We start from the raw sequence: 25,020 nt of genomic DNA, 5'->3' as shown, positions 1-25,020 counted from the left end.
ACTGGGAGGGTGGGAAGAACTGGGAGAGCTGGAAGGGCCGGTGATTAGCATCAGAGAACGGAATTTTCAAGTTCAAGTGCTTTAAATTTCTTTCCCCCTCAAAGCTACCCCTGAGAAATTCATTTTAATGTGGTTCACTTGTACAACAATGCTGACGGGGGGGTGGGGAGGGATTTACAATGTGATTTGTAATAGCTCTTGAAAGAAAAAATGATAGCCATTTATGAGTTATAAGGCACACTAGTAAGGGAAAGAGTTTAAATAGTTACAATATCTGTTTGATATTGTATCCTGTTTACAAACAGGATATAATTTATAAATAAGTCATTGTTTTTCCTTACTTCAGTGGTGGTTGGCATTTGGCATGTGCACGCACATACACACACATACACACACACACACTCATACACATACTCACATGATCTGGTATTGTGAGCCTTTAAAAAGATGGATTAAAGAATAAATTCTAGTATACTGTCCTGGATCCATGTGAATGAATTTTTTTTCCAGAATGAACTATAACAAAGACATCTTGGTTTAAGCCCTTGGCAAATTTAGACACAGAGATGTACTACAATTAAAGTTAATGTTTTGTTCAGGTAGTGAATCAGCCCTTCATAGGGTAAATATGTTTATTAGTATTAAAATAAAATGTTAATTTATATAAATTCTGCATTGAAATCTCAAAAAATAAGATAATGACAATAATAATAATTTATATATGTTAAAGGCAATTTCTGGTATTGTTTTGACTCTGTCACATAATACCTATGAACACTGCTTGTTGTTCCAACAACTTTAAGCCTTTATGAAACTATCACCCATCAACAATTACCCCTCATGTTCAGTTACACTACATATTGTGTATCCATAAAATATGTAACATTAACTTCACAAGGAGTGACACAGCAACATGAAATGCACACAGACCCACAGAAAACTCAGTCTCTCCCAAATTCTTTAACATTACCAAAAAGTAAGTTCTGTTAATTTTTCTCCAGACAATGTTACTTTCCAGGGGGTATTTTTCTGCTATCAACAGAAACAGCTTGAAGGACTGCCAGATTGCACAAGTGACAAAAGGTGGCCGTGATACCTTCACAGGAAGTGAGTCACTGACATCTTCCCCACTCCTTCCTTTCCTCTTCTATCTTTTCTCTGTGGTTCTCAGATTTCATTCTCTTTCATGTTTGTTTTCTTTCTTCCTTTTTACTTTTTAAAGATTTTGTTAAAGCAGTTTGAGGTTCACACCAAAATTAAGCAAAAGTACAGAGAGTCCCAGATACTCTTTGCCTGCCCCCAGCCCCACAGCCATCACCATTTGTTACAATTAAGGAACCTACACTGACACATCATTATCACTCAAAGTCCACAGCTTAAATTACCAAGGGTTCACTCTTGGTGATGTGTATTCTACAGGTTTTGACAAATGTACATTCGTCCCTTGGAATTCACAGGGGACTCTCTCCAGGATCCCCCATGGATGCTCATGTCAAAGGAGGCTCAAGATGCTTACAGAAAATATGATGGCGTAGTCTTTGCACATAACCTACACATAATCTCTTGTATACTTCAAAACATATCTAGATTACTTATAATACCTAATACAATTATATTATGTAATTATATATGCAATTATATTATGGAAATAGTTGCTAGTGTCAGCAAATTCAAGTTCTGCTCTTCAGAACTTTCTGAATTTTATTTTTCCAAGTATTTTTGATGCACAGTTGGTTGAATCCAATCCATGAATGTGGAATCTGTGGATATGGAGCACTGACTGTAATCCCATGTATCCACTGTTTACATCATAAAGAATAGTTTCACTGCCCTAAAACCCCCTGCAGTTCTGTCTGTTCATCCCTTCTAATCCCTGGCAGCCACTGATCTTTTTACTGTCTTCATAAATTTCCCCCTTTCCAAAGTGTCATACATTTGGAAACACAGTATGTAATCTTTTCAGACTGTCTTTGCTTTAAAAGTTATTTTTTCTTCTCCCTTGCTTTTCTGTTTTTTTCCCCCTGTATTAAATGTTACAAAACATAATCTGTCTTAAAAACTAAAAGTAATCCACTCTGATCAAATTTCAATGAAACAGTTTACTTGGAACTTCGTATTTTACAAATGAGGACACTGAAGACACAGAAGGGTTAAACAATTGATCCAACTTTATACAGCTAGTAAATTACCAAAAGTGAGGTTTAACCCAGTGAGTCTGGCTCTGGTATCACGTGTTTTGCCAGTATTCGTTATTACCTCTCAATAACAAAAAGAAAGCAATATAATGTCAGACCAGCCCAGAATGTGGACAGATAAGAATTCCTTTTCCTTACTTTCCCCCAAATAAAGAATGTGGCCTAGAAGTATGCATGCATAGGCACACATACAAGCAGTAAAGAAACATGACCAATTTACCACAAAGAAATCTGCTTCACAGCCCTTCTCCCATGCTAAAAACATCAGATTGCTTCTACCTGGGTACCTATGTTGACGTGGGACTTACAGGCTCTGTGATGGTCTCCCTGCTGCTTTGGCCACTTTCAGAAGATACAAGAGAACTATGCACTCATTTTATGTCTTCTGTGTGCCCATCTGGCTGCAACTACAGGCAGTCATAGTCACTATCCTCTTCCCTGCTTTACTTTCCATTATACAACTTGAGTTCTAACTTCCATTACATAACATGACTATATCTTTTACTTGGAAAAAATTCTTGTTTCTCTCCTCAGTAGAACGAAAGCTCCAAAGGGCAAGGGCAGGAATTTTTGTCTGTCTTCTCCACTGATTATTCCCAGGGCTTAGAACAATGCCCAGCACACAGTTGGCGTTCAATACATATTTGCTGGCAGACAATTTCATATCAATACTATCTAACACCTGACAAAGTCATTTACTAAAACAGTTTATTTCTTATGCTTGGTTGAATAGCATGGAACAGATTAACACATTTTATAATAACATTACCTTTATAGATTTTTCTAACATAGTCCTTTCCATTGTGAAGAGCCATAAGGAAACAAATTTTTTTTTGGGGAAAAGTAACATAGTTTCTATAATGGAAAATCCTGCTATTTATTGGGAGTTTGTCAGGAATAATATCTTCAATTTAGTGATAAAAATGTTAAAACATGGATATGAGGCCTTTGAAAAACTCAATAAAGTTTAAAACAAGATTTATTTTAAGAAAGGAATCACCCTGGAATTAGAGGGCTGCCTTTTTGGGAAGACAAAGGCTTGATAAAGAAGGTAAATAATGGGGTTCTCTGATTCACAGTCAAACATATGTATTCTAAATAATTTGGAAAAAGTTACAGACTGAAATTACTCACATCTGTAAATGGTACTAATTCTAACCAATGGAAGAAACCACAGTGAATCTGTTCAAGACTGTTCAAATGCTGAAAAAATGGAAAAAACGGACCGAAAAGGGGCAGAACAAAAATATAGAAAAGTATAACAACTGCTTCACCATTACACTATTAATTCAAAATAATAGAGAGATTAGATTAGCATTGCTCCTGAAGATGGTAGATACATACAACTGGGAAGCTTCCAAGTTTTTATATTACAGTCATACCAGATGAGTCCCTATTTCTCTAACATGCTTTACTAATTTTTACTTCTTCAACCTTTCCTCTCTTTTCAACTCCTAAACTGATTTCTCAAGAAGGCTGACTTACGGAGAAAAAATGTGTTACATGCCTGTCCAGATGAGTGTTTTCACACTGTGGGTTGCAAGCAGTATTAAAAGAAAAAAGAAACAGAACAGAATAGCAACTAATAGAATGTGGTAAGAGTATTCGCTGTACTGGGAAAATCATTTCAGATACACTCACACACCTATCTATTCACACACACACAAGCAAATACACATACATATTTACATACTGGGATGATATTAACATGTACTTCTTACTATAGGTCATGGTCAAAAAAGATAAAAGTTATTTGTCCATGTGGGAGTTATATCTTTAATTAAAAAGGATCAGGTTTCTATTCAAATCAGTCCAAACCCAAATCAGTTGCAGGTCAACTTTGGAGCCAGTTTACTGAGAGTTTGATCACTTGGTGAAAAGTGATCTTTTTAGATCAGATCTTTTAGATATGAGGAGCGGAGGGATCATATGTTACAGTTTGCAGTATGTTATTAAGACAAATACCATATTCACCAGGAACCTGAGGGAAGTGGACAGACTTTGCATCTGAGTCATTTTTCTGATTCTTTCATTCTTCTCTGATATTGCTAGCCATTATTATTATTTATTCACAAAATAATTTTGATTTTATTAAAGTATCTACTTAAAATTTCTACTAAAGACTATGTTATTGGTGCTGTTAAATGATATTTAATTATTATATTTTATTACTGTTTAACTCTTGCTTTTCTATACAATAATGCAACAAATTAGTTGAATTTTTATCAGTAATTCATGTTCTCTAAACATAAAAATTCTGGTTATTCTGAAGTTTTTATTAGTTTTAAAATATGCGGTTTTGCATACTGCTCCTAAAATGCTATGTCTGTATGCAATTAAATATACTTTTTCAATTAAGAGCAACTTACTACTCTTTAGAATTCCAGTTTTAGTACCATGCATCTCTTCATAGAAATTACTTACATTATCATTAAAAAGTCTTATTATATTGTGTTAAAATTAGTTCAGATAGTTCATTCTGAATATTTTCATACAGGCAAAATAAGCATAATGTCCTCCAATGATGGAACTACTATTTCTTTTAAAACATGCTATCTTTATTAATAAAATATCTATTTCATCAATACTATGGCCAGGAGAAAAATAAATGATATGAAGGATAGAAACCAAACAAACAAACTGTCAGCATTTACTGAGTGATTTAACACGTCAGTGTGCTAGGTGCTTATCTTAGACTGGGTTATCTCTAATTCTTAGGGCAAACATGGATATAGTATTATTAACTCCTACCTTACATGTCAAAAAATTGAGGTTTAAATAACTTGCCTAGAGACAGATTAAGCCAGTCTGTCCCACCTGAAAGCCCATGGTTTTCATAATCTAATGGCAAATGAATATAGCAACATATGATTTAAATGCTACAGACATGTAAGATGTTCTTACTTTTATTATACCTTTTTATTACTCAGCTTTTAGTTTTATAGCCATTTCACCCTAAAACAAAACAAGGCAAAAGAAAAAACTCTACAGTGTTTTTAATAAAGGTTGATGATTCTACTGATTCCATGTAACTAGAGCATTTTTTTTCATGGTGGTGGTGGGTAGAGATGATTGATATATATACTCAGCTCTGGTTCAGTATATAACAAAAAGCATACTTTGTCCCATCAAAACTGGAAACTAATCCTTCAACAAATATCTATTTCCTACCTACTAGAAATAAGAACTGTACTAAATGGTGGAAATAGGCAGACCAATAAAAACATATATATAAAGCTTACAGACAGCCAGGTCACTAATTATATGAACGTGTGGGTGTGTGCACATATACAGGTGTATGTATGTATATATATATATATATAGAGAGAGAGAGAGAGAGGGAGGGAGACAGAGGGAGAGAGAGAGAGGTATATATGGCATGATGGGGATATGTAAGTCACTTTTACCTGGGGTTCAGAAGAGGCTTAAAAGAATAGGTGATACTTGAAATTGATCTTGAAAGACAGGTATCTGTGATGTAGACAAGGGTATGCTGGGCAGAGACCAGAATGTGCAAAAGCATGGTGACATAAAATAGCTTGGAGAATTACAAGTAAAGCACAAGTAGTTATGTATGGGGGGGCAGTATGGTGGGGTGTGTGTGTGTGTGTGTGTGTGTGTGTGTGTGTGTGTGTGTTGTAATGTAAGAGGAAACTGGGTAGGCAGGCAAGGCTTGGATAATGGACACTTGTATATATTATTATTCTTAGGAAACAGACAACTCTGATTGTGGAAGAAAGAAACACAGATTTATATTTAGAAACAGCACTCTGGCAACAAGGGGGGGGGGCTTAAAGAATAGACAGGAAGGTGAAGCAAATGGCTACTAAAATAATTCAGGTGAGAGATAAGAGACTGTACCAAGTCAGTGCCACTTGAAGCAGGACATTTAGTAGAGAGATGTTCAGAAATGGGGTGAACTGAGTAGGGAGGACTTGGTATTTGCTGAATTCCTCTTCTGTACTGTTTGAATTATGATTATACATACTTCCACATATACAACTGGCTTAGTAAAAAAGGCCTACACAAAAAGGGCTACTTCATGCTGAAGCCATAAAACAAGATGAGGTAAGATGCACATCTTAGTAAGAAGAAAAGTGCCAAGGTAGAACTCTGGGGTTTGTTGACATTGATGGAACAGAGAAACAAAAGGAAATGGAGGAGACTTCAAAGTAGGAGGGTAACAAAGTGGGTGCAGTGGGAGCAAAGGACACATTGCTTGGTGGGAGAGGTGGATGTAAGCAAGGATGTGAGGAGAGAAAGATAACACAAGATAAGGATGACGAATAGGTTAGGATCGAATTGGGCTTCTATGGCCATGCTAAAGAATTGGCCATGCTAAAGAACCTGGACATTTTCTGGGAGGAGGTGGACATTTTAAAACAGGAAATAATGATCTACAGCCTGGAGGAGAGTTCTGGGTGGAAGAAAGACTTCTGATGGACTGATGAATTAAACTGTATTTGAGAGAACATATGTATACCTGTGGCTGATTCATGTTGACGTATGGCAGAGGCCAACATAATATTGTAAAGCAACTATCTTCCAATTAAAAAATAGGAGAGAGAGAGAGAAAAAAAGAAGTGGTATATATATACAATGGAATACTACTCAACCATAAAAAAGAACATTTTGCCACATGCAACAACATGGATGGATTTAGAGGCTATTTATGCTAAGTGAAATAAGTCAGAGAGAGACAAATTCTCTATGTCATCACTTGTATGTGGAATCCAAAAAACAAACTAATGAATATAACAAAAAGAAAACAGACTCATAGATACAGAGAACAAAGTAGTGGTTACCAGCAGGGAGAGGGAAAGGGAGAGTAGGGATTAGCAGGTACAAACTATTACATAAAAAATAAATAAGCTACAAGGAGATACTACTGTAAAATACAGGGAATATAGCCAATATATTATTAGCTATAAGTGGAATACACCTTTAAAAACTGTGAAAAAATTCTAAGCAACATAGTACTTCATCCAAATGTTTACTTTCTAAGCTTTGCATTTCTACTGGTGAAATAAAAGCACTAGTCTTTATGAAAGGAATTTTAAGTATCAACAAACTTTCAGGGAAACACCTTGGGAAGCAAAGGGACTCAATAAATCACACTAGTCTTCATCTTTTCTATGAAACTGGGATACATCTTAGAATCACTATTGGCCCTGCTTGCACATCAACAAATCTGGTCTTAGCTGTTTACACTGTAGTTTTAATTGAGTTCTGGCTAACCCTTCATTGGTTGAGTTTTAACTACCATAAAAATGTCTTCAGAAAGATGATAATGTGATTCACCGCTAAAACAAAGCTTGTGTAGAAGAAAAGCACAGAAATAGAATTGTATAATATATGATAAAAATCATCGCCTAAAGTCTAAAAGAATGTTTGTCTAAAATTTGAAGAAAAATTGAAGTGATAATAAAGCACTGTATCACAGTTTAACTGGCAGTATCATCTACTTTTGCCTTTTTGCATGCATGCTCAGTTGGTCCCCCATGGACTGTTTGCAACTCCATGGACTGCAGTCCTCCAGGCTCCTCTGTCCATGGAAGTTTTCAGGCAAGAATACTGGAGTGGGTTGCCATTTCCTCTCCGGGGGATATTCCTGACCCAGGGATCAAACCCATTTCTCCTGCATTGCAGGCAGATTCTTTACCATTGAGCCACCTGGGAAGCCCTTTGACTCTTCAGTGATACAAAAAAAAGTGGAACTTTTTTTTTCCTTTCATATTAGTGGAGTCTTAGAAATATGGTGGGAAAGGTTGTGTAGTTTCAGGGCTGGAGTTGGCATGTGACTCTCCTCTTTTAAAATGCTGAGGAGGGGCTCTACAAGTCGTGTGTACTATAGACTCCTTCCCAGAGCCCGGGCTCAACCAGAATGCTGGTGGAACACTCCTCCCAATTTCTCAAGTCAGGTACTCAGAGGACAGAGGCAAATGTTCTTCTCATATAGATACATACATTTATTATGTTTGTGGAAATCCTGTTTCCTAAGGTCACTGGTAGCAACTAAAACATACTGGCAAGTATTACAAAGACTTCATCAAGTAAAAACTCCTTCTGCCACATAATTTTTCCTCATCTGGGCAGACATTAGACACCTTTCCTATTTCCTTTTCTCAGTATTAATGTTTCAAAATCCCACATTATATTTGCAGATGTTCTGAATTTTTCCTATAGCAAATCTCTTTCCTGATATTCTGTAACACTTCCGTATTTCTTTAATATACTTGTTCTTGGTAAAGAAATGGAGGCAGTGAGGAAGAAAGGGAGAGAGAGAGGGAGTATTACATATACACAGTAAGTAATTCAAATTCAGAGAGGGAATATTAACTGAAAGACTCTCTTCCATCCATTCTGGAACCTCAGTGCCTTTTCCACAATAATAACCAACATCAATGACATCTTTTGATGTGCATCATTCCAAATGTCTCCATGCATATATCATGAGCATACTGAAGCGTGTATGTATGGGTCTTCATGCATATGTATGTACACACTAGGCAATGAAATTTTGGGTGCAAACAATATTGATGGAATGTAATCTTTGTTTATAGATATATTTAAAAGATAGGATTTTGCTACTTATCTTTATAATCTTTATAAAGCTACCTACGTTTGGTGGATGGGTTAGGTCAAAGATCTATCTAATGGGTCAACATTTTCTTCATACTTATTATGAGTTAGAAAATATATTGATCACCAAATCTATGCCATTAAAAAATCTTACATGAGTTGAAATGAATCCAAACAATTAAAAAATGCATGTAGTAATAATTAGTTGTTCCTCACTTCTACTCCCAGTCCCAGTGGTATGCACTGCTTGATGTTAGAGAGACAAACATGGGTGGTCCTGGGGGCTCACGTCCTCTTCCACTAGAACAGGCTGATAGGAGCAGTAACTCTCCCTCTTCTACTGGGACACAGTCACTGAGATGTTCCCTACCCTCTTTTTTTGTTTTAATTTATTATTTGGCTGCACCACGTCTCAGCTGCAGCATGCAGGGTCTTTAGTTGCAGCATGTGAACTCTTAGTTGTGACACATGGGATCTAGTTCCCCTACCAGGGATTGAACCTCAGGCCCGCTGCATTGGGAGTCTTAGCCACTGGACTTTAAGGAAAGTCCTTCCTATTATCCTCTTTCACTTTCAGTGTGCACAGTGTTTAGGATCTCTATTAGAGGCCTATCTGTGGTACATCCAGACCTTCTATGCTAGGTTTAACCTCACTTATCTGTGGGAAGAGAACTTGGATTATGGTATACGCTCTGTTAACTCTGTGATTTTCAGTTCAGTTCAGTTGCTCAGTCGTGCCCAACTATTTGCGACTCCATGAACCGCAGCACCTCAGGTGTCCCTGTCCATCACTAACTCCCAGAGTTTACCCAAACCCATGTCCATTGAGTTGGTGATGCCATCCACCCATCTCATCCTCTGTCGTCCCCTTCTCCTCCTGCCTTCAATCTTTCCCAGCATCAGGGTCTTTTCAAATGAGTCAGCTCTTCGCATCAGGTGGCCAAAGTATTGGAGTTTCAGCTTCAACATCTGTCCTTCCAATGAACACCCAGGACTGATCTCCTTTAGGATTGACTGGTTGGATCTACTTGCACTCCAAGGGACTCTCAAGAGTCTTCTCCAACACCACAGTTCAAAAGCATCAATTCTTCGGTGCTCAGCTTTCTTTATAGTCTAGCTCTCACATCCATACATGACCACTGGAAAAACCATAGCCTTGATTATACAGACCTTTGTTGGCAAAGTAATGTCTCTGCTTTTTAATGTGCTGTCTAGGTTGGTCATAGTTTGTCTTCCAAGGAGCAAGCGTCTTTTAATTTCATGGCTTGAGTCACTATCTGCAGTGGTTTTGGAGGCCCCCAACATAGTCTCTCATTGTTTCCACTGTTTCCCCATCTATTTGCCATGAAGTGATGGGACCAGATGCCATGATCTTCATTTTCTGAATGTTGAGTTTTAACATTTTCACTCTCCTCTTTCACTGTCATCAAGAGGCTTTTTAGTTCTACTTCACCTTTTGCCATAAGGGTGGTGCCATCTGCATATCTGAGGTTATTGATATTTCTCCCAGCAATCTTCATTCCAGCTTGTGCTTCTTCTAGCCCATCGTTTCTCATGATGTACTCTGCATATAAGTTAAATAAGCAGGGTGACAATATACAGCCTTGATGTACTCCTTTTCCTATTTGGAACCAGTCTGTTGTTCCATGTCCAGTTCTAACTGTTGCTTCTTGACCAGCATACAGGTTTCTCAGGAGGCAGGTAAGGTGGTCTAGTATTCCCATCTCTTTCAGAATTTTCCACAGTTTGTTGTGATCCACACAGTCAAAGGCTTTCACATAGTCAATAAAGCAGAAGTAGAGGTTTTTCTGGAACTCTCTTGCTTTTTTGATGATCCAACAGATGTTGGCAATTTGATCTCTGGTTCCTCTGCCTTTTCTAAATCCAGCTTGAATATCTGAAAATTCATGGTTCACAAGCTGTTGAAGCCTGGCTTGGAGAATTTTGAGCATTACTTTGCTTGCATGTGAGCTGAGGGCAATTGTGCGGTAGTTTGAACATTCTTTGGCATTGCCTTTCTTTTGGGATTGGAATGAAAACTGACCTTTTCTAGTCCTGTGGCCACTACTGAGTTTTCCAAATTTGCTGGCATATTGAGTGCAGCACTTTAACAGCATCACCTTTGAGGATTTGAAATAGCTCAACTGAAATTCCATCACCTCCACTAGCTTTGTTCGTAATGATGCTTCCTTAGGCCCACTTGACTTCGTGTTCCAGGATGTCTGGCTCTAAGTGAGTGATCACACCATCGTGATTATCTGGGTCATGAAGATCTTTTCTGTACAGTTCTTTTGTGTATTCTTGTCACCTCTTCTTAATATTTTCTGCTTCAGTTAGGTCCATAGCATTTTTGTCCTTTATTGAGCCCATCTTTGCATGAAATGTTCCCTTGGTATCTCTAATTTTCTTGAAGAGATCTCTAGTCTTTCCTATTCTATTGTTTTCCTCTATTTCTGTGCACTGAATACTGGGAAAGGCTTTCTTATCTCTCCTTGCTATTCTTTGGAACTCTACATTCAAATGGGTATATCTTCTATTTCTCCAAAAAAGATAAACTAATGGCCAATAAACACACAAAATAATGCTTAGCATCATTAATTACAAGGTTAATGCAAATTGAAATCTCAACGAGACACCATTTCACACCCACTAAGATGGCTAGTTTTGAAAAACCCAGAAAACAGAAAATATGCATTGGCGAGAATGTGAGAAACTGGAACCCTGAACATTACTGATGGGAATGTAAATGGTGCAGTTGCTGTGAAAAACAGTTCTATGATTCCTCAAAAAGTTAACAGAATTACCATGTGACCCAGTAATTCTATTCTTAGGTATGCACTCATAACTGAAAACATGTGTTCAAACAAACAAATATGTACATGAATGCTTAGTGCTATTTACAATAGGCAAATGATGGAAATGATAAATGTCTATCACTGGTGAACAGACAAACAAAATGTGAAATATTCGTACAATGGAATATTACTCAGTCATAAAATATTAAGTACTGATAGATAGTGCAACATATTAATATATGAACCTTGAAAACATTGTGCTGAGAGAAGTCAGACATACAAAGTCACATTTTGCATGATTCCATTTATATGAAGTATGTAGAACAGGCAAATCCATAGAGACAGAAAGCACATTAGTGGTTTCCAGGTGCTGGAGGGAAGGGAGACTGAGGAGTGAGTGCTTAGTGTGTACAGCGTTTCTCTCTGGGTGATGTGAATGTTCTGTAAGTAAATAGTGGTGATGATTGTACGTTACAAACATAACAAAAACTATTGAACTGTACAATTTAAAATGTTTAAAATGGTGAATTTTATGTTATGTGAATTCTACTCCAATAAAAAAGAAAAGGGCTTCCCTGATAGCTCAGCTGGTAAAGAATCTGCCTGCAGTACAGGACACCCCAGTTCTATTCCTGGGTTGGGGAGATCCGCTGGAAAAGGGATAAGGCTCTATACTCCAGTATTCTTGGGCTTCCCTTGTGGTTCAGCTGGTAAAGAATCCGCCTGCAATGTGGGAGACCTGGATTCGACCCCTGAGTTGGGAAGGTCCCCTGGAGAAGGGAAAGGCTACCCAGTGAATCCTTCCAGTTTATTTGGCTATAGTAGCATAGTAGAGAAATATGTTTCAGTCTTAACTCTCATTAGGAATAGATAGTCAGAAATGTTAAAAAAAAAAAAAAAAAGACCAAAAAACCCAAACAACAAAAAGGTAAAATAACATTTTGTAACATACAGAAGTGAAAAGAATTTATCTCCAGCTTTATAAATATTGTTAAAAGAAGTATATCCACCAAAAGCAATATGATGCCAGATGGAAATTTGGGTTTACACAAAGGAATAAAGAACACTTTTGTTGAAAATCAGTTAAAAATCTATGTGTGAGTCTGTCTCTGGACTCTCTGTTCCAATCATCTTTGTCTTTATGTCACTACCACATCATCTTCATCACCGCAGCTTTATATCTTGAAAGTAGACGGTACTGGTCCTCCACTTCTGTTCAGGTTCAAAGCTTTTTGGCTCTTCTGTGTTCTTTCCACACAAACATTAAAAATGGATCACAAATTTAAACCTATGAAAGATCTACAGGACCACACAGACAAAAACACTCTAACCATGAATTAGGCAAAGATATTTTAGATATAACATGCAAGACAAGTCTAAACAAGAGTGAACTGAAAAGATGGACAAGACAAAAACTTCTGCTCTTTGAAAAACAACATTAAGAGAATGGAAAGACAGGCCATGGAGTGGGAGAGAATATGTGGAAACCATATAGCTGATAAGAGACTTGTATCTAGAATACACAAATAATTCTCAAAATTCACTAATAAGAAAACAATCTGATATAATGGGCAAAAAATTTGAACAGACACTTCTCCCAGTAAGAGAAACAAAGAGCAAAGATGTATCATTATGCAAATGCAAATTAAAACCACTATGAGAAAGGTAAACTTAAAAAGACTGATCATATCAAACCACTGCAAGGATGTAGAGGAACTAGAACTTTCATATGCTGTTAGTGGAAAAAGTAGATAGTATGAACATCTGGAAAACAGTTTGGCAGTTTCTTAAAACATTAGACACCTACCACACAATCCAGCTATTCCACTCCCAGGCATTTACCCCAGAGAAACAGAAATATATGTTTATATAAAGACTTGTACATGGATGTTCATATCAGCTTTATTTATAATAGGTAAAAACTAGAAATAACCTAAATATCTATCAAGAAGTGAATGGATGAACAACTGTGGTAAATTCATACAATGGAATGTTCCTCATCATGTAAAAGGAATGGACTATGGACAAATTTTGAAATAATTATGCAGAATGAATGAACAGACAAAAAAAATAGTGTGTGCATATTATATTTATAAGGCTTCCCCAGTTGTTCATGCATATATATATTCAATTTACATAAAAGTCTAGGAAATGCAAACTAATCTACAGTGACATAATGCAAATCAGTGGTTGCTTAGGGACAAGGATGGGGGGGGTGCTGGGACAGGGACTCCCGAGGTACACAAGGAAACATCGGCAGCGACACATCTGTTCACTGTCTTTGTTTTGGTGATGGTTTTATGGTTATTCACGTCAGTTATATTTCACAGATTAAATCTATGCAGATTAGTTTACATCAATTATGACTTAATAAAGCTGTTATAAAAGGAATATCTGTTTTCATTTTGAATATTTTTTAGCACTTTGGTTTAGATGATTCATTTATGTATAATCTCAGATATAATTTGAATAACATAGAAATTAATGTTAATTTTAAATATTAGTCAGTGGATTTGCATCTCTGTATTAATTCTCAGAAACTCCAATGTGGTTTAAATATGTAACTTACTCAAAAGAATACAGATCCTTTCCTTCCTGTTTTTTCAACATCTATCATGAATAGTCTATTGGTATAGAAGCAATCTAATATTATCTCCTTTCAGCTAATTAGTTTATGGAATTCTTTTTCAATTTAAGAAAAATTTTGTGAGGCAGGAAAAAGTAAAATCCATGGAATATATCAAATTCTAATATTTTTTTTCAATTGCAAGGGAAAAAGTATATACTACAGTCAGTAGAAACCTTTTTAGGGTTACTGATTCTCTATAAGTCTTATGAAAGAATTTCAAACATACACAAAAGTACAGAACTGAATATTGAATCTATATGTACCTGTCACCAAGCTTCAATCATTATCAACATTTTGAGATTCTTATATTATCTACTGAGCTCCTTCCCCACATTTTTATGGAATATGAATTCCAGGCATCATATCATATCATATCACAAATATTTTAATATTTTTGCATTTTTCTAATATAAGCCAACAGTGTTTTAAAAAATTGCTTCACACAAAGTAAATTGTACTTCATTACAAGAGTACTTAATTTCTTATACTTCTTCCCTACAATTTTATATGTGTGAACCCATTTAGAAATTTTTATTTCAATTAAGTATTCAGGAAGATTTTTTTTAAAAAGCAATATAAAGACATATGTACAAGTTTATATGAATTTCAGTGCTTCTAAAAGAAATATTTTTGATAGGTTATTCTGAAATTAAAACAAACATGGGGATCTGGAATACACTAACAAAAAGAGGTTCATTTGCTTCTTTAGTAATTCTGTTATTTATATATCTTCCCATGGTTCCACCTGGTGATGTGGTGGAGTGGGCTTGTAGGTTTGTGAGAGATGGCTGGTAACGTTTTCATAATTTTGTGAGGAGGTTGTTAAACATCACTATTATTAAATATTATGTAGATTCATAATAAAGCAAACTTTAATAAAAAAATTCAAATACTCAACAATTTTAATTTTACTATTATCTATGCTCTTTAGTTTACATTTCTGTTGTATCTGTGTGGTTACAAGCATCATATGTGCTACTAAGCATCTCTTCTCTACTTTGTGCTCAGTAATGCTATTTTGGAAACCTGAAGTTAGCCATGGGAGGAATATTTATGCCATAGACATAAGCGAAGGCTACACATCAGAGCCATCCCTCAAACCCCTGCCAATGTGACCAGTGGCCAGCACAACACTGCTTCTGCCCTGAACATTAACCATGAATCAGTTATTACAGTCACATGAAGTCTGTCTTGTCTTCTGAAATTTGAGCATAAAGATCCTCCTAATGTTGTAGTATTAAAAGCACATTACATAGAAGGCACTATGTAGACAAATATGAGCAGGTCTGTAGGCAAACAAATGCAGAATATATGGTACATATTAATAGTTTTTAATATACTCATTTAAAAGTCCCTTTATTATAAGAGCTAAAATACTAACATAGAAAAATTCATTATGCTGAAACTCAGGAAACAAAGGGAATGCTACGAAGGTGGTATCTTTGGTTTGAATTGTTTTATTACTTGAATTTCAGAAGCATAGAAAACTGGAATTAGATATTGATTAAATAAGAAGATTGGAAGTACTACATAAAATGTATATATTGTCTTTAAATGATACAGTAAAATTCTAAGCAAAAGAAATATAAATTTGAATTTTTAAAAAGTAAGTATAATTTGGGAACTATCACATATCAAAGACTGTGAAAGCTTAAGTGTATACCAGTCAAGTGCGCTTAATAGATAAGTGATTTTTCATCAGGGAAGTCAAAAAGCAAATTTATTTTAAAAATGAAGCTTTAGTTTAAAACTTAAAATGCCACCAAAATTTGCTAAACTTGCTTTGCCAGTGCATATTTTCAGAAATCAAAGCTTTGTCTGTCTAGCCTGCATTTATATTTAGTCTGGGTATTTAATCTCTTTTTTTGATCTTAGGTTTTACCCTACACTTTAAGTTGCTTTATTCAGTTAGTTTTCATAGACTGTAAAATCATTTTGTACTAGCAAACAGCTTATTTTGAAACTGCTCAGAAAATACACAAAGGAGTAACAGGGAATTACAATCAACACTGTGATTCTTTATATGTGTTTCATTTGTTTAGGTTATTTACCTCTTGTGAAAGCTGTGTTACTTGGTTCTTTTGATGGTCCAGGTCTTTTAAAACCAACGAATTTTGTTTTTCTAACTGAAGCACTCTTCTTGCCAAGTGGACACTAGGAGAATGGAAGAAGAAAATCAATGCGTACAAAAGAGGACTACTACCTCAAACATTAAAAATGTGTCTGTGTGCTTCAAAACTGACCATCTCTTAATAATACTTAAATATTAACAGGAAAAAATATAGAGTCAAATAATATTCTCAGGTGTCAACAGTAGAAGACCAACACCCCAACAGCTCAGAATTTTGAAAGTAACACTAAAAATCTTCATGATAATGCAACTCTGATATGTTGATTATCACAATAATAGTTTCTAGCCCTTCCTATAAAAGTGGAGAGTTACATTGTGATATCTGCTTGAAAAGACCACAAGAAAGCAATTTACAGCTTTTCTCCATTTTTTATAAAAATCCCTTTTACAAACAAATAAGGCAATTAGTTGAAACAATAATAACCTTGCACTTTGAAAGCATCAGTGTTTTCCTCAGACAACATAATGCATTTCATAACAAAAAACACAACTGAAAAGATTTTCTATTGAAAATAGAGATGGAAAACATGTAGGAAAAGTAGAGACAGATGTCTAATAGTAAAAGTAAAGATTCTGTACTAAAAGAAATCACTAGAAGATCACACTGTGATCACCACATCACAACTTATTTACTGAGTGTAATCTTCAGTATTTAAAATCACATTAAATGAAGAATGTCCCAATTCCACTTTTAAGACACAATGGAAAACAAAAAAAAAAGGCTCAGCTATAAAATTGTTCCTCCTAACCACTGGGGCACAATGCTTTAAAAAACTGCTAAAAATGCTGAAAAGACTTGTTCTGTAATTCCAGAAACTTAAAAATTTAATATTTACTACATTTTCATAGTCCATGAGCTTAGTCCATTAATCCCAGAATCTCAAGATCTGCAGAAATTGAGAAGACAGGATGTTCTACAATGACAAGAAGAAAAATATTTTCGTTCTAACTCAAATTATAGGACAGAAATAATTCCATCGTATTTTAAATACTTCCTAACATCACATAAAGGAATTCATACAAAACTCTGGAAAAAATGCTAAATATCACCCTATATACCTACTTCTAAGAATCTGTTATTCCAAATGATGAGTTCTTTTGTCATACAGTGACCTGGGTAGCTCAATTAGGTATGCTCATATCTGAGTTTCTATCCTTTCAATGCCTAAGATTTTGCCTTAATAACCAATTGAAGTTAGAGATGGAAAACACACAGTCTTTCTGTGCCTGACAATCATTTTTTACAAAAAAAAAACACCTTTACCAACATAAAATTTTCTTGATATGTAATTTACAATACCATGAATCCCATTGATTTAAACTTTACAATTCAATAGTTTTTAGTATATTTAGAGTTGTACAACTATCACTATAATTTAGTTTTAGAATATTTTCATTACTCCTCCCTCTCAAAAAAAATTTGTACCCATTAGCATTACTCCCTTTCCTCCCTGTTCAGTCTGAGGGAATCACTTATTTACTTCCTTCCTTTATTGATTTTTTAAGATATTTGCAGTTTAGTTAAGCTCAGTCGCTCAGTCGTGTCCGACTCTTTGCAATCCTATGCACTGCAGCATGCCAGGCTTCCTTGTCCATCACCAACTCTTGGAGCTTACTCAAACTCATGTCCATCGAGTCAGTGATGCCACCCAACCATCTCATCTTCTGTTGTCCCCTTCTCCTCCTGCCTTCAATCTTTCCCAGCATCAGGGTCTTTTCCAAAGAATCAGTTCTTCACATCAAGCGGCCAAAGTATTGGAGTTTCAGCTTCAGCATCAGTCCTTCCAATGAATATTCAGGATTGATTTCCTTTAGAATTGACTGGTTGGATCCCCTTGCAGTCCAAGGGACTCTCAAGAGTCTTCTCCAACAAACATAGTACAAAAGTATCTTCAGTGCTCAGCTTTCTTTATAGTCCAGCTCTCACGTCCATACATGACCACTGGAAAAACCATAGCCTTGACTAGACACACCTTTGTTGGCAAAGTAATGTCTCTGCTTTTAAATATGCTGTCTAGGTTGGTCATAGCTTTTCTTCTAAGGAGCAAGCATCTTTTAATTTCATGGCTTGAGTCACCAACTACAGTGATTTTGGAGCTCCCCAAAACAAAGTCTCTCACTGTTTCCACTGTTTACCCATCTATTTGCCATGAAGTGATGGGACTGGATGCCATCATCTTAGTTTTCTGAATATTGAGTTTTTAAGCCAGCTTTTTCACTCTCCTCTTTCACTTTCATCAAGAGGCTCTTTAGTTCTTCTTCACTTTCTGTCATAAGGGTGGTATCATGTTATTGATATTTCTCCCTGCAATCTTGATCCCAGCTTGTGCTTCTTCCAGCCCGGTATTTCACATGATATACTCTGCATATAAGTTAAATAACCAGGGTGACAATATACAGCCTTGACATATTTATTTCCTGATTTGGAACCAGTCTGTTGTCCCATGTCTAGTTCTAACTGTTGCTTCTTGACCTGCATACATATTTCTCAGGAGGCAGGTAAGGTGGTCTGGTATTCCCTACTCTTTAAGAACTTTCCACAGTTTGTTGTTTATGGCTACCATATACTCAATCCCCAATGTAAAATATATCAAGTTCTCTAAAATCTGACTTTAAAATAAGATAGAGATCTTCTTCAAATAAAATAAGTCTTAACGCTAATTTTATGTTATGTTTACATTTTAAATCTGTTGACTCATCTTTGCAAACATCAGTATTACATACCATTCAGTTCAGTTCAGTAGCTCAGTCGTGTATGACTCTTTGCGACCCCATGAATCACAGCATGCCAGGCCTCCCTGTCCATCACCAACTCCCGGAGTTTACCCAAACCCATGTCCATTGAGTTAGTGATGGCATCCAACCATCTCATCCTCTGTCATCCCCTTCTCCTCCTGCCCACAATCCTTCCCAGCATTAGGGTCTTTTCCAATTAGTCAACTCTTCGCATGAGGTGGCCAAAGTATTGGAGTTTCAGCTTCAACATCAGTCCTTCCAATGAACACCCAGGACTGATCTCCTTTAGGATGGACTGGTTGGATCTACTTGCAGTCCAAGGGACTCTCAAGAGTCTTCTCCAACACCACAGTTCAAAAGCATCAATTCTTCGGCGCTCAGCTTTCTTCATCGTCCAACTCTCACATCCATACATGACCACTGGAAAAACCATAGCCTTGACTAGACGGACCTTTGTTGGCAAAGTAATGTCTCTGCTTTTAAATATGCTATCTAGGTTGGTCATAACCTTCCTTCCAAGGAGTAAGCGTCTTTTAATTTCATTACATATCATTACCTGTGTCTTTTTATTAGGTTAATTTAAAGACTTTGCAGTTATCTTCATTCATACTTTCATTCTCTTTTTATCATCCTCCATACATGTTAAAATGAACTCTTTTATCTTTCTGTCTCCAACAGAACTCACTATTAGGGTCTTTATTGACATGGCAATTTCTTAATAAATGTATGTTGGTAGTACGGATCGTATTTGTGTAGTGCTCAGTATATGATAAAGAATACAATCAAACAGTATTACACAGAAATAGTTATTGATGAGATTAAATGGACTAAAGGATGCACAAAAATAATGAGATGCAAAGGTCACCCATTACTAACATTTTCAAGCAGTTAGAAGACATCAAGTTTAATAATACTAAACATTTCGTTTGGGTTCTGTTTGTTTTGTTTCAGAATTGCCTAATGCTCTTATGAAGATATGTTGTGATACCACTTATCAACGTAAAATACCACATAACACAAACCAGTGAATTCAAGAAATTCTTGGTATGCTGGTGCTTAAGCCCTAACACTAAAGCTATCACTACTTTGAATTTCCCTGCTTTTGGTTGGAGGATTCTGAGGGAGAAAAATCTACTCTAAATAGAAGGAAGGTATCTTACAATTTCTTGAAATCACCCAGAAATGTGTTCTACAGTGTTTCAATGGGTAGTTCACAGTACTATTTTATTGAGAAAACCGTTCTAAGAACTGATGCTGATGGGAACAACTGTGACTATTACTATGAATGCTAATATTGTTGTTTATGACCAATGTTTAGAAAACAAAAGACACTGTGGTACAACTGGTCCACAACTGACCCACTGGTCATGTTTTAAAAATTCACTTCTAAGTCAGTAGTAAGGACAGCAGAATACTTCTTCTCACATGTTATTAGAAATCACGTTAAAGTCCTCAAATTGCCCTTAACAACCCTTGTTCTAGGAAAAAAAGTAAAAGAACATAGTATCAAGAATAAAAAAATACTGTGAGATACTTTTTCTTCAAAAAATAAAATATTTAAGCACACAGAACACTCAGGAGAAACAATAAATAAAAATTTACATCATTATAATACTTGCAGTTAAACTTTTTAAAAATGATAAAAAGAAAATTAGCAATTTTTTCTCTGGATCATGAATATCAATGACTGCAGAAAAGCAAGCTGAGTTGGAAGAAACATATTCATTAATTAATTCAATAAAATAATCATGAACATTCTCTTTTAACAAACATTTATTAAAAACCTATCATCTACATAGGTACTAGGATTTCACAGTTTCTTCCTGGAGGAGCTAACTGTCTACTGAGGAAGATGGGCAAGTAAAAAAAATTATAGTAGTACATTAAATAATATAAAAGGCCACATTGAGGAATGAAAACTAACTAATGCAGTGACAAAGCAGAGAAACTGCATTCTGGATAGAGGGAAAAGCAGAAGTGAAGAATGATCTGCTGGAGAAAACTGAAAGCAGTATGGCATGGACTGGAGCTTCCCAAGTAGCTCAGCAGTAAAGAATTTGTCGAAATACATGAGAGGCAAGAGAAGCAAGTTTGATCCCCAGGTTGGGAAGCTCCCATGGCAACCCACTCCAGTATTCTTGCCAGAAAAATATCATAGAGGAGCTTGGTGGGCTACAGTCCATGAGGTCACAAAGAGTTGGACTGACTGAAGCAAGTGAGCATGCATGTAAGACACTTTTCATGTGACAGTGTGTACATATAACATATATAAATATATGTGAGTGGTAAAGAGTTGGACACGACTGAGCAACTAAACACACACACACACATACACAGACATATAATATTCCTGAGTACATGCTTAGTTTTTTCCCCCTAATAGGGATTCATATCAAAAAGTTTGGAGACCACTGTTCTAGGCCAGTTTTGTCCAACAGAATACAAGCTATACATGCAATTTAAATTTTCTATTAGCCACATTACAAAGGTACAAAGCCCTTACTTCATGATATCAAAAATTATCTCAAAGTGGATCAAAGACTTATATGAAAGAGTTAAAAGTATAAATTCTTAGGAGAAAACACAGAGAAAATCTTCATGAACTTGGATCTGGAAAAAGATCCTTGGCACCAAAAGTACAAATGACAAAAGAAGAAGCAAACTGGACTGAATCAAAATTAAAAAGTTTTGTACTTCAAAAGACACCATCAAGAAAGTGAAAAGAGGGACTTCCTTGGTGGTCCAGTGGTTAAGAATCTGCCCGCCAATGCAGATGACATGGGTTCAATCCTTGGCCCAAGAAGATCCCACATGTCATGGAGCAAATAAGCCCACATGCTACTACTACTGAAGCCTGCGAGCTCTAGGGCCTGTGTTGCACAACACAGAAGCCACCGCAATGAGAAGCCCGTGCACCACAATGAAGAGTAGTCACCATTCACTGCAACTAGAGAAAGTCCATGTATAGCAACAAAGAGCCTGCGCAGCCAAAAATGAATAAATTAAAAAAACAAAGAGAGTAAGTGAAAAGGTAACTCACAGAATTGGCAAAAAAATTTCAAAATACATATCTGGTAAGGGACTTTGACATACCAAGGGAACATTTCATGCAAAGGTGGGCACAATAAAGGGCAGAAATGATATAGACCTAACAGAAGCAGAAGATATTAAGAAGAGGTGGCAAGAATACACAGAAGAACTATACAAAAAAGATCTTCATGACCCAGATAACCACGATGGTGTGATCACTCACCTAGAGCCAGACATCCTGGAATGTGAAGTCAAGCATCACTCTGAACAAAGCTAGTGGAGGTGATGGAATTTCAGTTGAGCTATTTCAAATCCTAAAAGATGATGCTGTGAAAGTGCTGCACTCAATATGCCAGCAAATTTGGAAAACTCAGCAGTGGCCACAGGACTGGAAAGGTCAGCTTTCATTTCAATCCCAAAAGAAAGGCAATGCCAAAGAATGTTCAAACTACCACACAATTGCACTCATCTCACATGCAAGCAAAGGAATGCTCAAAATTCTCCAAGCTAGGCTTCAATAGTATGTGAACCAAGAAACTCCAGATATTCAAGCTGGATTTAGAAAAGGGAGGGAGGGAGGGAAGGAGGGAAGAAGAGAAGGAGAGAGGGAGGGAAGGAAGGAGAGAGGGAGGAAGGGAGGGAGGGAGAAAGAAAGTGAAGTCGCTCAGTTGTGTCCAATTCTTTGCGAATGCGAGCCCATGGACTGTAGCCCACCAGGCAAGAATACTGGAGTAGGTTGCCATTTCCTTCTCCAGGGGATCTTCCCCACCCAGGGATCGAACCCAGGTCTCCTGCATTGCAGGCAGATGCTTTACCCTCTGAGCCACCAGGGAAGCCCCAGAAAAGTCAGAGGAATCAGAGATCAAATTGCCAACATCCGCTGGATCATCGAAAAAGGAAGAGAATTCCAGAAAAACCTCTACTTCTACCTCATTGACTATGCTAAAGCCTTTGACTGTATGGATCACAACAAACTGTGGAAAATTCTTAAAAAGATGGGAATACCAGACCACCTTACCTTCCTCCTGAGAAACCTGTATGCAAGTCAAGAAGCAACAGTTAGAACCAGACACGGACAATAGACTGACTTCAAACTGGGAAAGGAGTACATCAAGGCTGTATATTGTCACCCTGCTTATTTAACTTATATGCAGAGTACATCATGTGAAATGTCAGGCTGGAAGAAGTACAAGCTGGAATTAAGATTGCAGGGAGAAATATCAATAACCTCAGGTACGCAGATGACACCACTCTTATGGCAGAAAGTGAAGAGGAACTAAAGAGCTTCTTGATGAAAGTGAAAGAGGAGAGTGAAAAAGCTGGCTTAAAACTCAACATTCAAAAAATTAAGATCATGGCATTTGGCCCCATCACTTCATGGCCAATATATGGGGAAACAATGGAAACAGTGAGAGACTTTATTTTCTTGAGCTCCAAAATCACTGCAGATGGTGACTCAAGCCATGAAATTAAAAGATGCTTTTTCCTTGGATGAAAAGCTATGACCAACCTAGATAACATATTAAAAAGCAGAGACTACTTTGCTGACAAAGGTCCGTCTAGCCAAAGCTATGGTTTTTCCAGTAGTCATGTATGGATGTGAGAGTTGGACCATAAAGAAAGCTGAACGCCAAAGAATTGATGCTTTTGAATTCTGGTGTTGGAGTAGACTCCTGAGACTCCCTTGGACAGCAAGGACCAGACCAGTCAATGATAAAGGAAATCAGTCCTGAATATTCATTGGAAGGACTGGTGCTGAAGCTGAAGCTCTGATACTTTGGCCACCTGATGCGAAGAGATGAGTCATTGGAAAAGACCCTGATGAAGGCAGGGGGGGAAGGTGATGACAGAGAATGAGATGGTTGGATGGCATCACTGACTTGATGGACATGAGTTTGAGCAGGCTCCAGGACTTGGTGATGGACAGGGAAGCCTGGTGCCCTGTAGTCTGTTGTAAAGAGTTTGTCCCTTACCTATATTATGTTGAGTTCTGTCCCTTCTATGCCTACTTTCTGCAGAGGTTTTATTATTATTATTATTATTATAAATGGGTGTTGAATTTTGTTGAAAGCTTTCTCTGCATCAATTGAGATGATCACATGGTTTTATCTTTTAAATTGTTAATATTGTGCATCACATTGATTAATTTGTATATATTAAAGAGTCCTTGCATCCCTGGGATAAAGTCGACTTGATCATGACATATGACCTTTTTAATGTGTTGTTAGATTCTGTTTGCTAGAACTTCGTTGAGGATTTTTGCATCTATGTTCACCAGTGATATTGGCCTGTAACTGTCTTTTTTGTGGTATCTTCATCTGATTTTGGTATCAGGGTGATGGTGGCCTCGCAAAATGAGTTTGGGAGTTCTCTTTCCTCTGAAATTTTCTGGAAGACTTTGAGGATAAGTGTTAGCTCTTCCCTAAACTTTTGCCCGAATTCACCTGTGATTGCTTCTATATTTCAACCTCCTAAATATTTAAATGTGGCATATTGCTGTGCTGAGTAGTTTGATGTTACAGGTGGATTCTTTTAGAAATCTTGGATATTAAAAGTCAGAAGAAAGGAAGCAATTTTAGCTTAACTGAAATTCAAGGCAAGACAAATGAAGAATTGCTCAACTATGCCGAGTTTATGTCTCCTTAACTACAATGCACATACAATGAAAACAAGTCTTTATAGTGAGTTCTTTATAATGAGTAACCAGGGATACAGTCAGGAAAAATGACTCCTGCTAAAGTTTGGTTGGTAGGCTATTTATTTATTTAGAACTGAACTCCTCAATAAAGCATTGCTTTTATGGGCTCTTTGTTGGGATACTACAGTAGGTACAGCATTCAATTCTTCTTTGTAATTACATAATTGCCATGTGACTTTTTTTTACCTGCACCAAGATTAAATTTGACATGAACTAGAAACTAA

The 25,020-nt window shown here is 36.5% G+C and overlaps 1 protein-coding gene across 10 annotated transcripts in view; it reads right to left on the bottom strand.

Moving 5' to 3' along the window:
- PIBF1 (progesterone immunomodulatory binding factor 1) overlaps nt 1–25,020 on the bottom strand; it is a 205,802-nt gene that overhangs the window by 48,617 nt on the left and 132,165 nt on the right. For 9 of the 10 annotated variants that reach the window (XM_081550927.1, XM_081550926.1, XM_081550928.1 and 6 more), the window contains exon 14: nt 16,253–16,355. In XM_081550927.1, coding sequence (XP_081407053.1) covers nt 16,253–16,355 — 103 coding nt within the window. Of the gene's footprint in view, nt 1–12,529; nt 12,821–16,252; nt 16,356–25,020 lie in introns of those variants that run through there. The other variant, XM_081550931.1, reaches the window with a different exon arrangement.

This window comes from Giraffa tippelskirchi, chromosome 12 (genome assembly GCF_054371585.1).
Source record: "Giraffa tippelskirchi isolate mGirTip1 chromosome 12, T2T-mGirTip1v1.2.pri, whole genome shotgun sequence".
Lineage (NCBI taxonomy): Eukaryota > Metazoa > Chordata > Mammalia > Artiodactyla > Giraffidae > Giraffa > Giraffa tippelskirchi.
The sequence above is the reverse complement of the archived record's forward strand: the minus strand, read 5'-3'. Positions and strand labels throughout refer to the sequence as shown.